The sequence below is a fragment of the Pleurodeles waltl genome, chromosome 7 (genome assembly GCF_031143425.1).
Source record: "Pleurodeles waltl isolate 20211129_DDA chromosome 7, aPleWal1.hap1.20221129, whole genome shotgun sequence".
NCBI lineage: Eukaryota > Metazoa > Chordata > Amphibia > Caudata > Salamandridae > Pleurodeles > Pleurodeles waltl.
The window spans coordinates 1,526,611,399-1,526,628,617 of record NC_090446.1 but is presented as its reverse complement, the minus strand read 5'-3'; the positions used below and the strand labels follow the sequence as shown (position 1 = coordinate 1,526,628,617).

The following is a 17,219-nucleotide window of genomic DNA, read 5'->3' as shown; positions in this document are numbered from 1 at the left end:
TGGAGGAAAGGGAGCCTTAGGTACAGTCGGCCATCTTGCGGGTGGTCAAGCCACACCCCCTAGAAAAGGCAATGCTAAGTCAGCTGGTGGGCCAGACTGGATGGAATCTACAATCAGTCCTTTCAAAAATATTCAAATCAGCCCACATTGAAGGAGACCACTGCTCGAAAGATGCAGTGGGTTTTTTGTGGTTGTTTCATAGCAACCCTTTGGTCTCTGAAAGTAGCCCTCTAGTCTGCTGCCCACTGGGACATTGCCAGGGTGTGTTCTGAAGCAAGGATGCTCCTGTGGTCTTAGTAACAGATAATGGCCTGATAGTTCATGGTGTGGCCAGGATGTTGTAGGAAAGTACCATCTTGCCTGGCATGTTAACCCCATATTTCACTGTATATATGTTGGTTTAGTTGTATGTGTCACTGGGACCCTGCCAGCCAGGGCCCCAGTGCTCATAAGTGTGCCCTGTATGTGTTCCCTGTGTGATGACTAACTGTCTCACTGAGGCTCTGCTAACCAGAACCTCAGTGGTTATGCTCTCTCATTTCTTTCAAATTGTCACTAACAGGCTAGGGACCAATTTTACCAATTTACATTGGCATACTGGAACACCCTTATAATTCCCTAGTATATGGTACTGAGGTACCCAGGGTATTGGGGTTCCAGGAGATCCCTATGGGCTGCAGCATTTCTTTTGCCACCCATAGGGAGCTCTGACAATTCTTACACAGGCCTGCCACTGCAGCCTGAGTGAAATAACGTCCACGTTATTTCACAGCCATTTTACACTGCACTTAAGTAACTTATAAGTCACCCATATGTCTAACCTTTACCTGGTAAAGGTTGGGTGCTAACTTACTTAGTGTGAGGGCACCCTGGCACTAGCCAAGGTGCCCCCACATTGTTCAGAGCCAATTCCCCGGACTTTGTGAGTGCGGGGACACCATTACATGCGTGCACTACATATAGGTCACTACCTATGTGTAGCTTCACAATGGTAACTCCGAATATGGCCATGTAACATGTCTAGGATCATGGAATTGCCCCCTCTATGCCACCCTGGCATTGTTGGCACAATCCCATGATCCCACGGGTCTGTAGCACAGACCCGGGTACTGCCAAACTGCCTTTTCAGGGATTTCACTGCTGCTGCTGCTGCCAACCCCTCAGACAGGTTTCTGCCCTCCTGGGGTCCAGCCAGGCTGGGCCCAGGAAGGCAGAACAAAGGACTTCCTCAGAGAGAGGGTGTTACACCCTCTCCCTTTGGAAAATGGTGTGAAGGCAGGGGAGGAGTAGCCTCCCCCAGCCTCTGGAAATGCTTTCATGGGCACACATGGTGCCCATTTCTGCATAAGCCAGTCTACACCGGTTCAGGGACCCGTCAGCCCTGCTCTGGCGCGAAACTGGACAAAGGAAAGGGGAGTGACCACTCCCCTGACCTGCACCTCCCCTGGGAGGTGCCCAGAGCTCCTCCAGTGTGCTCCAGACCTCTGCCATCTTGGAAACAGAGGTGCTGTTGGCACACTGGACTGCTCTGAGTGGCCAGGGCCAGCAGGTGACGTCAGAGACTCCTTCTGATAGGCTACTTCAGGTGTTGCTAGCCTATCTTCTCTCCTAAGTAGCCAAACCCTCTTTTCTGGCTATTTAGGGTCTCTGCTTTGGGGAATTCCTTAGATAACGAATGCAAGACCTCATCAGAGTTCCTCTGCATCTCTCTCTTCACCTTCTGCCAAGGAATCGACTGCTGACCGTGCTGGAAGCCTGCAAAACTGCAACAAAGTAGCGAAGACGACTACTGAAACTCTGTAACGCTGATCCTGCCGCCTTCTCGACTGCTTTCCTGGTGGTGCATGCTGTGGGGGTAGTCTGCCTCCTCTCTGCACTAGAAGCTCCGAAGAAATCTCCTGTGGGTCGACGGAATCGTCCCCCTGCAACCGCAGGCACCAAAGAACTGCATCACCGTTCCCCTGGGTCTCCTCTCAGCACGACGAGCGAGGTCCCTTGAATCCAGCAACTCTGTCCAAGTGACTCCCACAGTCCAGTGACTCTTCAGTCCAAGTTTGGTGGAGGTAAGTCCTTGCCTCCCCACGCCAGACTGCATTGCTGGGAACCACGACTGTTGCAGCTACTCCGGCCTCTGTGCACTTCCGGCGGAAATCCTTTGTGCACAGCCAAGCCTGGGTCCATGGCACTCTAACCTGCATTGCACGACCTCCTGAGTTGTCCTCCGGTGACGTGGGACTCCTTTGTGTAACTTCGGGTGAGCACCATTTCACTCCTCTTCGTAGTGCCTGTTCTGGCACTTCTGCGGGTGCTGCCTGCTTCTGAGAGGGCTCCTTGTCCTGCTGGGCGCCCCCTCTGTCCCCTGACGCAATTGGCGACATCCTGGTTCCTCCTGGGCTACAACAGCATCCAAAAACCCTAACAGCACGACTTGCAGCTAGCAAGGCTTGTTTGCAGTCTTTCTTCAGGAAAACACTTCTGCACATCTCTCCACGGCGTGGGACATCCGTCCTCCAAAGGGGAAGTTTCTAGCCCTTGTCGTTCCTGCAGAATCCTCAGCTTCTACTGTCCAGTAGCAGCTTCTTTGCACCCACAGCTGGCATTTCCTGGGCATCTGCCCATCTCCGACTTGCTTGTGACTTTTGGACTTGGTCCCCTTGTTCCACAGGTACCCTCGTTTGGAAATCCATCATTGTTGCATTGCTGGTTTGTGTCTTTCCTGCAGAATTCCCCTATCATGACTTCTGTGCTCTTTGGGGAACTTTAGTGCACTTTGCACTCACTTTTCAGGGTCTTGGGGTGGGCTATTTTTCTAACCCTCACTGTTTTCTTACAGTCCCAGCGACCCTCTACAAGGTCACATAGGTTTGGGGTCCATTCGTGGTTCGCCTTCCACTTTTGGAGTATATGGTTTGTGTTGCCCCTATCCCTATGTGTCCCCATTGCATCCTATTGTAACTATACATTGTTTGCACTGTTTTCTAATACTATACTGCATATTTTTGGTATTGTGTACATATATCTTGTGTATATTTGCTATCCTCATAATGAGGGTACTCACTGAGATACTTTTGGCATATTGTCATAAAAATAAAGTACCTTTATTTTTAGTATATCTGTGTATTGTGTTTTCTTATGATATTGTGCATATGACACTAGTGGTACTGTAGGAGCTTCACTCGTCTCCTAGTTCAGCCTAAGCTGCTCTGCTAAGCTACCATTATCTATCAGCCTAAGCTGCTAGACACCCTATACACTAATAAGGGATACCTGGGCCTGGTGCAAGGTGTAAGTACCCCTTGGTACTCACTACAAGCCAGTCCAGCCTGCTACAGATGTCCTGTGACCTCAGGTGAGGAGAGGTGAGCAGGGACTAATGTGTCTTGAGTCTATGGAATGTTTAAATGAAAGAGTGGGGAAATTAATGCAGTTAAGTGAAAATTGAGGAGGAGTCATCAAAGGTGCACGAAACAAAACATGTTGAACAACGTTTGTTGCAGAATCCACAACAATTATGTAAAAAAAAGCACTGGTACGATCAAAATAACACTTCAGGAAACACCTGTTCATATAGTCATGAAGCGTGGTCGCACAGGCAGGTCAGCTCTCCCCTCACTATCCTCAGTGGGTAGATTCAAAGATTCACTTTCTAATGCAACATAAGGTGAACCAGCCTTCTGTGCACGCACGAGCAGGCAGAAAGGGACACTTATAAAGGTAAGTTTTTAAATATAAAAAACAAAAGTTGAAAATGTAGAGGCAAAAGGGAAGAGAAAAAGACACTGGAACAGCTAATCACTAAATGTAGTAGGTACGTTGGGTTAGCAGGAGCTCCCTCAAAAAGACTGGGGTACTGACCACCCAGGCAGCCCCCACTGTACATCAGACTTTCCAGAGGTGGTCCTCTCAGCCACTTAGGTTCTTTACTCTCCAACACTTTCACAACCTTGGATCCCACCGATGGCCACCTCTCACTCTGACAGCACTACTGCAAATCCTTTCCACATGGTCAGCATTACAGAACTTCTATATGAAAAGGTTTTTTTAATGTAAACTAGATCATCTTTCCTAAGGAAAACCTTATTGGCCCATTGTACCAGAATTTCTGATTTGGGATTATGGGTGGAACGTGTACTGTTGCACCGAGGAAGGGGTGCTTACTGGTTGGGTGGCGCGGGATTCCAGATCAGTAGAACCAACCATCTGGGTGGACTCCCCTGTGAGGGCATTAATACATACCTGTGATCCAAAGCCTGATGTTCCTGGGGCATATTTGAATCCATCTGGCATGTGACCACCCAGTCACAGTGCCAACATGCAGTACTGAAGATACACTCACGAAGCACCTGGCATGTGCACACTCAGACACTGTGGTACCGTGCCAAGAAGCACTACTGAAGATACACTGATGAAGTAAAGGGCATGTGCACACTCAGACACAGTGCCAAGAAGTACTACTGAAGATACACTGATGAAGCACCGGGCATGTGCACACTCAGACACAGTGCCAAGAAGTACTACTGAAGATACACTGATGAAGCACCGGGCATGTGCACACTCAGACACAGTGCCAAGAAGCACTACTGAAGATCACTAATGAAGCACCTGGCATGTGCACACTCAGACACAGTGCCAAGAAGCACTACTGAAGATACACTGATGAAGCACCTGGCAATGTGCACACTCAGGCACTGTGGTACCGTGCCAAGAGGCACTACTTAGGATATACCAATGAAGCACCAGACGTGCACACTCAGACACAGTGCCAAGAAGCACTACTGAAGACACACTAATGAAGCACCAGACGTGCACACTCAGGCACAGTGCCAAGAAGTACTACTGAAGATACACTGATGAAGCACCTGGCATGTGCACACTCAGGCACTGTGGTATCGTACCAAGAGGCACCACTGAAGATATACAAATGAAGCACCAGGCATGTACACACTCAGACACAGTGCCAAGAAGCACTACTGAAGATACACTAACGAAGCACCAGGCATGTGCACACTCAGAAATGGTGCCAAGAAGCAGTACTGAAGATACACCAATGAGCACCAGGTATGTGACCACTCGGGCACAGTGCTTAGAGGCAGTACTGAAGATACACCAATGAAGCACAAGGTATGTGACCACTCTGGCACAGTGCCTAGAAGCAGTACTGAAGATACACCAATGAAGCACCAGGCATGTGCACACTCAGACACAGTGCCAAGAAGCAGTACTCAAGATACACTAACGAAGCAGGAGGGATATGCACATTCAGACGCAGTGCCCAGAAGCAGCACTGAAGACACACTAAAGAAGCACCAGGCATGTGCACACTCAGACACAGTGCCAAGAACAACTACCGAAGATACACTATTGAAGCACCAGGGATATGCACATTCAGACGCAGTGCCAAGAATCAGTACTGAAGATACACTTATGAAGCACCTGATGGCACAATTAAACAGAGTGACACACTGCCAAGAAGCAGTACTGAAGATACATCAATGAAGCACCTGTACATAGACACTGTGGCACAGTGCCAAGAAGCCTTAGTGAAGATATACTTATGAAGCCCCTGGCATGTGCACACCTAGACCCTGTGGCAGAGTACCAGGCGGCAGTACTGAAGATACACCAATGAAGCACCTGTACTTAGGCACGGTGGCACCGTGCCAAGAAGGCAAAATGAAGATACACTTATGAAGCACCTGACGTGCACATTTAAACACTGCGGCACAGTGTCATGAGGCAGTACTGAAGATACATCAATGAAGCACCTGTACGTAGGCACTGTGCCACAGTGCCAAGAAGCCATAATGAAGATACATTTATGAAGCACCTGACGGCACAATTACATACTATGGTACTGCGCCAGGAGTCAGTACTGAAGATACACCAATGAAGCACCTGTACGTAGACAGTGTGGCACAGTGCCAAGAAGCCATAATGAAGATACACTTATGAAGCACTTGAGGTGCACAATTAGACACTGTGGTACAGTGTCATGAGGCAGTACTGAAGAAACACCAATGAAGCACCTGTACGTAGGCACTGTGCCAAGAAGCCATAATGAAGACACACTTATAAAGCACTTCACGGCACAATTAGACACTGTGGCACAGTGTTATGAGGCACTACTGAAGATACACCAATGAAGCACCTGTAGGCACTGTGGCACTGTGCCATGAAGCCATAATGAAGATACACTTATGAAGCACCTGACGTGCACAATTAGACACTGTGGCACAGTGTCATGAGGCAGTACCGAAGACACACTAATGAAGCACCTCTACTTAGGCACTGTGGCACCGTGCCACGAAGCCATAATGAAGATACACTTATGAAGCACCTGACGGCACAATTAGACACTGCGGCACAGTATCATGACACAGTACTGAAGATACATCAATGAAGCACCTGTACTTAGGCACTGTGGCACCATGCCATAAAGCCATAATGAAGATACACTTATGAAGCACTTGAGGTGCACAATTAGACACTGTGGTACAGTGTCATGAGCCAGTACTGAAGATATACTAATGAAGCACCTGTACGTAGACAGTGTGGCACAGTGCCAAGAAGCCATAATGAAGATACACTTATGAAGCACTTGAGGTGCACAATTAGACACTGTGGTACAGTGTCATGAGGCAGTACTGAAGAAACACCAATGAAGCACCTGTACGTAGTCACTGTGGCACCGTGCCAAGAAGCTATAATGAAGATACACTTATAAAGCACTTGACGGCACAATTAGACACTGTGGCACAGTGTCATGAGCCAGTACTGAAGTTATACTAATGAAGCACCTGCACGTAGGCACTGTGCCACAGTGCCAAGAAGCCATAATGAACATACACTAATGAAGCACCTCACTTGCACAATTAGACACCGTGGCACAGTGTTATGAGGCACTACTGAATATACACCAATGAAGCACCTGTAGGCACTGTGGCACCGTGCCAAGAAGCCATAATGAAGATACATTTATGAAGCACCTGACGTGCACAATTAGACACGATGGCAGAGTGCCAAGAGGCAGTACTGAAGATACACTAATGAAGCACCTGGCATGTGCACAATTAGACTCTGTGGCAGAGTACCAGGAGGCAGTACTGAAGATACACCAATGAAGCACCTGTACTTAGGCACTGTGGCACCGTGCCGAGAAGGCATAATGAAGATACACTTATGAAGTACCTGACGTGCACAATTAAACACTGCGGTACAGTGGCATGAGGCAGTACTGAAGAAACACCAATAAAGCACCTGTACTTTGGCCCTGTGGCACCGTGCCAAGAAGCCATAATGAAGTTCCCCTTTGAAGCACCTGACGTGCATAATTAGACACAGTGGCACAGTGTCAGGAGTCAGTACTGAAGATACACCAATGAAGCACCTGTATGTAGGCACTGTGGCGCTGTGCCAAGAAGCCATAATGAAGATACACTTATGAAGCACCTGACGGCACAATTAGACACTGTGGCACAGTGTCAGGAGTCAGTACTGAAGATACACCACTGAAGCACCTGTACGTAGGCACTGTGGCACCATGCCAAGAAGCCATAATGAAAATACATTTACAAAGCACCTGATGGCACAATTAGACACAATGGCAGAGTGCCAAGAGGAAGTAATGAAGATACACTAATGAAGCACCTCTACTTAGGCACTGTGGCACCATGCCACGAAGCCATAATGAAGATACACTTATGAAGCACCTGACGTGCACAATTAGACACAATGGCAGAATGCCAAGAGGCAGTACTGAAGATACACTAATGAAGCACCTGGCATGTGCACAATTAGACTCTGTGGCAGAGTACCAGGAGGCAGTACTGAAGATACTCCAATGAAGCACCTGTACTTAGGCACTGTGGCACCGTGCCAAGAAGGCATAATGAAGATACACTTATGAAGTACCTGACGTGCACAATTAAACACTGCGGTACAGTGGCATGAGGCAGTACTGAAGAAACACCAATAAAGCACCTGTACTTAGGCACTGTGGCACCGTGCCAAGAAGCCATAATGAAGATACATTTACAAAGCAACTGACGGCACAATTAGACACGATGGCAGAGTGCCAAGAGGAAGTAATGAAGATACACTAATGAAGCACCTGTACGTAGTCACTGTGGCACAGTGCCAAGAAGCCATAATGAACATACACTAATGAAGCACTTTACGTGCACAATTAGACACTATGGCACAGTGTCATGAGCCAGTACTGAAGATATACTAATGAAGCACCTGTACGTAGACAGTGTGGCACAGTGCCAAGAAGCCATGATGAAGATACACTTATGAAGCACTTGAGGTGCACAATTAGACACTGTGGTACAGTGTCATGAGGCAGTACTGAAGAAACACCAATGAAGCACCTGTACGTAGGCACTGTGGCACCGTGCCAAGAAGCCATAATGAAGATACACTTATAAAGCACTTGACGGCACAATTAGACACTGTGGCACAGTGTCATGAGCCAGTACTGAAGTTATACTAATGAAGCACCTGCACGTAGGCACTGTGCCACAGTGCCAAGAAACCATAATGAACATACACTAATGAAGCACCTCACTTGCACAATTAGACACTGTGGCACAGTGTCATGAGGCACTATTGAAGATACACCGATGAAGCACCTGTATGTAGGCACTGTGGCACTGTGCCAAGAAGCCATAATGAAGATACATTTATGAAGCACCTGATGTGCACAATTAGACACTGTGGCACAGTGTCATGAGGCAGTACCCAAGACACACTAATGAAGCACCTCTACTTAGGCACTGTGGCACTGTGCCAAGAAGCCATAATGAAGATACACTTATGAAGCACCTGACGGCACAATTAGACACGATGGCAGAGTGCCAAGAGGAAGTACTGAAGACACACTAATGAAGCACCTGGCATGTGCACAATTAGACTCTGTGGCAGAGTACCAGGAGGCAGTACTGAAGATACACCAATGAAGCACCTGTACTTAGGCACTGTGGCACCGTGCCAAGAAGGCATAATGAAGATACACTTATGAAGTACCTGACGTGCACAATTAAACACTGCGGTACAGTGGCATGAGGCAGTACTGAAGAAACACCAATAAAGCACCTGTACTTAGGCACTGTGGCACCGTGCCAAGAAGCCATAATGAAGTTCCCCTTTGAAGCACCTGACGTGCATAATTAGACCTTGTGGCACAGTGTCAGGAATCAGTACTGAAGATACACCAATGAAGCACCTGTATGTAGGCACTGTGGCGCTGTGCCAAGAAGCCATAATGAAGATACACTTATGAAGCACCCGATGGCACAATTAGACACTATGGCACTGTGTCAGGAGTCAGTACTGAAGATACACCAATGAAGCACCTGTACGTAGGCACTGTGGCACCGTGCCAAGAAGCCATAATGAAGATACACTTATAGAGCACTTGACGGCACAATTAGACTCTGTGGCAGAGTACCAGGAGGCAGTACTGAAGATACACCAACGAAGCACCTGTACATAGGCACTGTGGCACCGTGCCAAGAAGCCATAATGAAGATACATTTATGAAGCACCTGACGGCACAATTAGACACTATGGCACAGTGTCATGAGCCAGTACTGAGGATATACTAATGAAGCACCTGCACGTAGTCACTGTGCCACAGTGCCAAGAAGCCATAATGAACATACACTAATGAAGCACCTCACATGCACAATTAGACACTGTGGCACAGTGTCATGAGGCAGTGCTGAAGATACACCAATGAAGCACCTGTACATAGGCACTGTGGCACCGTGCCAAGAAGCATAATGAAGATACATTTATGAAGCACCTGACGTGCACAATTAGACACTGTGGCAGAGTGCCAAGAGGAAGTACTGAAGACACACTAATGAAGCACCTGGCATGTGCACAATTAGACTCTGTGGCAGAGTACCAGGAGGCAGTACTGAAGATACACCAATGAAGCACGTGTACTTAGGCACTGTGGCACCGTGCCAAGAAGGCATAATGAAGATACACTTATGAAGCACCTGACGGCACAATTAAACACTTCGGCACAGTATCATGACACAGTACTGAAGATACATCAATGAAGCACCTGTACGTAGTCACTGTGGCACAGTGCTATGAAGCCCTAATGAAGATACACTTATGAAGCACTTGAGGTGCACAATCAGACACTGTGGCACAGTGTCATGAGGCAGTACTGAAGATACACCAATGAAGCACCTGTACGTAGGCACTGTGGCACCGTGCCAAGAAGCCATAATGAAGTTCCCCTTTGAAGCACCTGATGGCACAATTAGACACTATGGCACTGTGTCAGGAGTCAGTACTGAAGATACACCAATGAAGCACCTGTACGTAGGCACTGTGGCACTGTGCCAAGAAGCCATAATGAAGATACATTTATGAAGCACCTCACGTGTACACTTAGACCCTGTGGCACTGTGTCATGAGGCAGTACTGAAGATACACCAATGAAGCACCTGTACGTAGACAGTGTGGCACCGTGCCAAGAAGCCATAATGAAGATACATTTATGAAGCACCTGACGGCACAATTAGACACGATGGCAGAGTGCCAAGAGAAAGTACTGAAGATACACTAATGAAGCACCTGGCATGTGCACAATTAGACTCTGTGGCACTGTGCCAAGAAGCACTACTGAAGATACACTAATGAAGCACCTGGACAGTGCACAATTAGACACTGTGGCGCAGTGTCATGAGTCAGTACTGACGATACACTAATGAAGCACCTGGCATCTGCACAATTAGTCATGCTGGCTGAGTGCCAGGGGCAGTACTGAAGATATACCACTGAAGCACCAGCACGTAGACACTTTGGCACAGTGCCAAGTAGCAATACAATACTGAAGATAAATTAATGAAGCACTCAGCATGTGCACAATTAGACACCGTGGTACAGTGCCAAGAGGCAGTACTGAAGACACACGAATAAAGCACCACACATGTGCACACTTAGACACGGTGGCAGAGTGCCAGGAGGCAGTACTGAAGATACACCAATCAAGCACCTGTACTAGGCACTGTGGCACCGTGCCAAGAAGCCATAATGAAAACACACTAAGGAAGCGCCTGGCATCTGCACACTTAGACACTGTGGCACAGTGCCAGGAGGCACTACTGAAGATACACCAATGAAGCACCTGAAGTGCACATGCACAGTTGTGCAGATCTAAGAATCAGTACTGACGACAAACTAACAAAGCACCTGGCGTATGCACAGTAGACCCTGTGCAGCAGTGCCAAGATGCAAGACCAAAGATACTCCAATAAAGCACCTGCACACTGTGGCACAGTGCCAAGAGGCAGTACTGAAGATACACTAGTTAACCCCCTGGCATCTGCAGACTTAGACACTGGAAGAGTGCCAAGGAGTAGGACAGTGTCACTTGTCTGCAGAGCTGATGCACTCACGCAGCACCTGTCCTGCACAGCCATGCACCATATTATAGCACCCGCTGCGTGCACGGAGAATGTATAAAGGCAGCTCACAGTCAGTGTACAAGTAAACACTATGATACATTACCAGGAAATGATAGTGTCACACGCTTACAGTGCTGATGGTGTCTCCACACCTCTCATGAGAGGGGGTGCTGACCTTCTACACTCCTCATGAGAGGTGGTGCTGACCTTCTACACTCCTCATGAGAGGGGTGCTGACCTTCTACACTCCTCATGAGAGGGGTGCTGACCTTCTACACTCCTCATGAGAGGGGGTGCTGACCTTCTGCACATCTCATGAGAGAGGGTGCTGACCTACACTCCTCATGAGAGGGGGTGCTGACCTTCTACACTCCTCATGAGAGGAGGTGCTGACCTTCTACACTCCTCATGAGAGGGGGTGCTGACCTTCTACACCTCTCATGAGAGGGGGTGCTGACCTTCTACACCTCTCATGAGAGGGGGTGCTGACCTTCTACACTCCTCATGAGAGGGGGTGCTGACCTTCTACACTCCTCATGGGCGGTGGTGTCAGGTGCTCACTGCTCTCCAAGACTTCAAGAAGCTTAAGCCACTAACTCTTATAGTAGTTTTGCCATAAAAACCATCCTCTTCAGCATTTGTAAATAGTGGCACCTAATATTTTAAACTATTTATACAAAATTCAGAAACATCCCCTAAAATTGATGCTTTACACATTCTCACAGCCCTTGCCAAGAGCAACCATGTCCACTGCTTGCTCTGTGCTGGTGGCCACAGCTGCACTTATTTTTGAAAAACAAAACATATTTGTCACCTCCATGTAGTAGTCCTGGTTACCCCAGTGGGGAAGATCTAATACCACCACAGGAAACTAGCTCCTAATCAGGCAATTGTGGTTTCTCTGAGCTAATCACGTCTACCCTCTGGTGGCAATTTGGCACAAAATGGTCCACTTTCTTCAAAGCACAGGTACTAACACTTCAAGCAGTACTAAGACAACACTCAGGAATTGAAATATGACCAAAACAAAACAATTGAGTGGAGGGGCAAGGAGTGGCGGGCATACATTGAAGTAAAGGGTCGTAGAGTGGAGTGACATAGAGTGTCATGATGTGGAGATGCGTAGAGTGAAGTAGGGTGGAGTGGTGTAACGTAGACTGGAGTAAAGAATCATAGAGTGGACTGGTGTAGATGAGTAGAGTGTGGTTGAGTAGAGAGGTGTGGCATGGAGTGCTGTGTCGTAGAGTGGAGTGGAGCGGAATAGACCATCATGTCGTAGAATAAAGGAGGGTAGAGTGGAGTAGAGTGGCATGTCGTACAATAGAGTGGCTTTTCATAAAGTGGCATAGAGTAGAGCAGCGTAGAGAGGAGTGGCGTGTTGTAGAACAGAGTGGAATAGCATCGAGTGCAGTGGGATGTCAGAGTAGAGTGGGAAGGCGGGTTGTAGAGTAGAGTGGAATGGCATAGAGTGGAGTGGGATGTCAGAGTAGAGTGAAGTGGCGTGTTGTAGAGTGGAGTGGGATGTCAGAGTAGAGTGGAGTGGCGGGTTGTAGAGTAGAGTGGAATAGCATTGAGCGGAGTGGGATGTCAGAGTAGAGTGGAGTGGCGTGTTGTAGAGTAGAGTGGAATGGCATAGAGTGGAGTGACATGTTGTAAAGTAAAGTGGAATAGCATTGAGTGCAGTGGGATGTCAGAGTGGGGTGGCGGGTTGTAGAGTAGAGTGGAATAGCATTGAGTGCAGTGGGATGTCAGAGTAGAGTGGAGTGGCATGTTGTAAAGTAGAGTGGAATAGCATTGAGTGCAGTGGGATGTCAGAGTAGAGTGGAGTGGCGGGTTGTAGAGTAGAGTGGAATAGCACTGAGTGGAATGGGATGTCAGAGTGGAGTGGCATGTTGTAAAGTAGAGTGGAATAGCATCGAGTGCAGAGGGATGTCAGAGTAGAGTGGAGTGGCGGGTTGTAGAGGAGAGTGGAATAGCATTGAGTGGAGTGGGATGTCAGAGTAGAGTGGAGTGGCGTGTTGTAGAGTAGAGTGGAATGGCACAGAGTGGAGTGGAATGTTGTAAAGTAGAGTGGAATAGCATCGAGTGCAGTGGGATGTCAGAGTAGAGTGGAGTGGAGGGTTGTAGAGTAGAGTGGAATGGCATTGAGTGGAGTGGGATGTCAGAGTAGAGTGGAGTGGCATGTTGTAGAGTAGAGTGGAATGGCATGGAGTGGAGTGGGATGTCAGAGTAGAGTGGAGTGGCGTGTTGTAGAGTGGAATGGCATAGAGTTGAGTGGCATGTTGTAGAATAGAGTGGAATTGCATTGAGTGGAGTGGGATGTCAGAGTAAAGTGGAGTGGCATGTTGTAGAGTAGAGTGGAATGGCATGGAGTGGAGTGGGATGTCAGAGTAGAGTGGAGTGGCATGTTGTAGAGTAGAGTGGAATGGCATGGAGTGGAGTGGGATGTCAGAGTAGAGTGGAGTGGCGTGTTGTAGAGTGGAATGGCATAGAGTTGAGTGGCATGTTGTAGAATAGAGTGGAATTGCATTGAGTGGAGTGGGATGTCAGAGTAAAGTGGAGTGGCGTGTTATAGAGTAGAGTGGAATGGCATAGAGTGGAGTGGCATGTTGTAAAGTAGAATGGAATAGCATTGAGTGCAGTGGGATGTCAGAGTAAAGTGGAGTGGCGTGTTGTAGAGTAGAGTGGAATGGCATAGAGTGGAGTGGGATGTCAGAGTAGAGTGGAGTGGCGTGTTGTAGAGTAGAGTGGAATGGCATAGAATGGAGTGGCATGTTGTAGAGTAGAGTGGAATTGCATTGAGTGGAGTGGGATGTCAGAGTAGAGTGGAGTGGCATGTTATAGAGTAGAGTGGAATGGCATAGAGTGCAGTGGGATGTCAGAGTAGAGTGGAGTGGCGTGTGTATTAGAGTAGAGTGGAATGGCATAGAGTGGAGTGGCATGTTGTAAAGTAGAGTGGAATATCATCGACTGCAGTGGGATGTCAGAGTAGAGTGGAGTGGCGGGTTGTAGAGTAGAGTGGAATAGCATTGAGTGGAGTGGGATGTCAGAGTAGAGTGGAGTGGCGTGTTGTAGAGTAGAGTGGAATGGCATAGAGTGGAGTGGCATGTTGTAGAATAGAGTGAAATTGCATTGAGTGGAGTGGGATGTCAGAGTAGAGTGGAGTGACGTGCTGTAGAGTAGAGTGGAATGGCATTGAGTGGAGTGGGATGTCAGAGTAGAGTGGAGTGGCGTGTTGTAGAGTAGAGTGGAATGGCATAGAGTGGAGTGGGATGTCAGAGTAGAGTGGAGTGGCGTGTTGTAGAGTAGAGTGGAATGGTATAGAGTGGAGTGGCATGTTGTAGAGTATTGTGGAATAGCATTGAGTGGAGTGGGATGTCAGAGTAGAGTGGAGTGGCATGTTGTAGAGTGGAGTGGAATGGCATAGAGTGGAGTGGGATGTCAGAGTAGAGTGGAGTGGCGTGTTGTAGAGTAGAGTGGAATGGCATAGAGTGGAGTGGGATGTCAGAGTAGAGTGGAATGGCGTGTTGTAGAGTAGAGTGGAATGGTATAGAGTGGAGTGGCATGTTGTAGAGTATTGTGGAATAGCATTGAGTGGAGTGGGATGTCAGAGTAGAGTGGAGTGGCATGTTGTAGAGTGGAGTGGAATGGCATAGAGTGGAGTGGGATGTCAGAGTAGAGTGGAGTGGCGTGTTGTAGAGTAGAGTGGAATGGCATAGAGTGGAGTGGGATGTCAGAGTAGAGTGGAATGGCGTGTTGTAGAGTAGAGTGGAATAGCATTGAGTGGAGTGGGATGTCAGAGTAAAGTGGAGTGGCGTGTTGTAGAGTAGAGTGGGATGGCATAGAGTGGAGTGGGATGTCAGAGTAGAGTGGAGTGGCGTGTTGTAGAGTAGAGTGGAATGGAATAGAGTGGAGTGGCATGTTGTAGAGTAGAGTGGAATTGCATTGAGTGGAGTGGGATGTCAGAGTAGAGTGGAGTTGCGTGTTGTAGAGTAGAGTGGAACAGCATTGAGTGGAGTGGGATGTCAGAATAGAGTGGAGTGGCGTGTCCTAGAGTGGTGTGTTTTAGAGTGTCATAGAGTGGAGGAGCGTAGAGTGGACTAGCATAGAATGCAGTGGCATGTTGTAGGGTGTAGTAGCATGGAGTGGCTTGTTATAGAGTGGAATGGAGTATTGTAGAATGGAGTGGCACTTTGTAGAGTGTTGTGGAGTGGAGAGGCATAGAGTTTTGTAGAGTGTTCTAGAGTAGAGTGTTGTAGAATGGAGTGGTTTTGTTGTGTGGAGTATGTGTCATGTGATAGCATACTGCCATTACAGACAACACATTTTCAATATAAATGACCATTACATTTGCACAGACATACTGATTACTATTACTGATAAAAGTATACAACGCACAAACAATGTGTGGAAATGTCATCACCTAGTGTATTGATTTCTATTAAATTTGTGCTTTCCTAATTCTGATATATTCTGAAATATCTGCACAGTTCATTTACAGACATTTACATGTTGTTGTGTAGCAGGAAAATAGCCTTCTTTACAGGCATGATTGTCACATAAATCCTCTCGATATAAAGTCAGAAAAATAAAAGTAAACACCATGCTTTTTGGAAGACAGAGCCTGTAACTTGACCTCTGTCTTTAAATGCACAGCAAATGTGACAAGATAAGAAGAAGATTTAAATGCCTATTTACAGAAAGCGAGCACTCGTGGGAGAACACAGAAAATAGGCTATACTCCACAGGAGGGACAAACTGAACCTGGACAGTCTAAAACAAATAAAGCCAGCAAACAGAAAGCAAGCAAATGTGAATTCCAATCCACAACGCCAATGGTTAGCAAATGGCTGAATGTATTCCCAAGGATTCCTTCAGAATGTCCTCAAGGCATCGTTAGCAAACTAGTTAGGCTCTGACCTAAAAAGGAGGAATATAAATATAGGAAAACAGCCTTAAAGTGAAAAGGCATGAGTGAATGAAAAACAATCTGCAAAGCAAGAGAAGATGAAGAGACAGGAAATGTTAGGTACATGAGAGGTACCCGAGGCATGAGGTGGGATCAAGACTAAGTAGCCTGGTAATAGCAACCCAGGTGATCAGCACCACTGGTGAAGGGAGTCTAAGAAAAAACCAGGGCCCTGCAACCCATTTTTTTGTTTTCAAATAAACTACTGGTCATGTCTATTTGAGTCACGGATCCTAAATATTGATGTTTTCTACAGTCTTGCAGCCATTTTGCATGCTTCATAGTTGTGCTGTGTTGTCTGTTCTGTATGTGTTCTACTCTGTGATTGTTTTGTTTCATACTATGGTTAAAAAAACTCTAAATGTGATCATATAAAATAGTGTAAGAAGGACCTAATCTGTGTTTTCTCTCCTTCTCTCACTCTTGCATGAACTTCTGCTTGCCCTCTTCTGCATTCTGCGGACATTGCTTTCTCCCCCTCTCCTCTGCGCAGCCTGAATTCTTGAATGCCTGCTTCCAGTGCTAGTAATTCTGATATCTTGGCCTTTGCTTGAACTGCTCAGTCCCTCTCTGCTGCCTGTAAAGAGGATGAAAAGGGGAACTTTCGTCAAACTTAGAAGTAAATGGAACTCCAGCCTACTTCCAGTCTAGGCCCCGCCTCTCGTAACGCCTTCTTCTGGGGAAGGGTCCACCCTCCACCATTCACTCTATCTGATAAGACCTCTTTCTGGGAGAGGGCCCATGCTCCACCCTGTCTAGTAACACTTCTTTCTGGGATACACACCACCTTGCACCATATATCATAATACCTCCTGCCA

General features: G+C 47.4%; 1 protein-coding gene across 2 annotated transcripts in view; it reads left to right on the top strand.

The window, feature by feature from the left end:
* ATP1A3 (ATPase Na+/K+ transporting subunit alpha 3) overlaps nt 1-17,219 on the top strand; it is a 300,833-nt gene that overhangs the window by 240,719 nt on the left and 42,895 nt on the right. Inside the window, exon 1 of one of the 2 annotated variants that reach the window (XM_069201376.1) lies at nt 16,893-16,926. The exons of the other annotated variant lie outside the window; for it this stretch is intronic. Within the exon in view, the coding sequence (XP_069057477.1) occupies nt 16,908-16,926 (19 nt within the window). The 5' untranslated portion in view covers nt 16,893-16,907. Of the gene's footprint in view, nt 1-16,892; nt 16,927-17,219 lie in introns of those variants that run through there. 2 annotated transcript variants of the gene reach the window in all.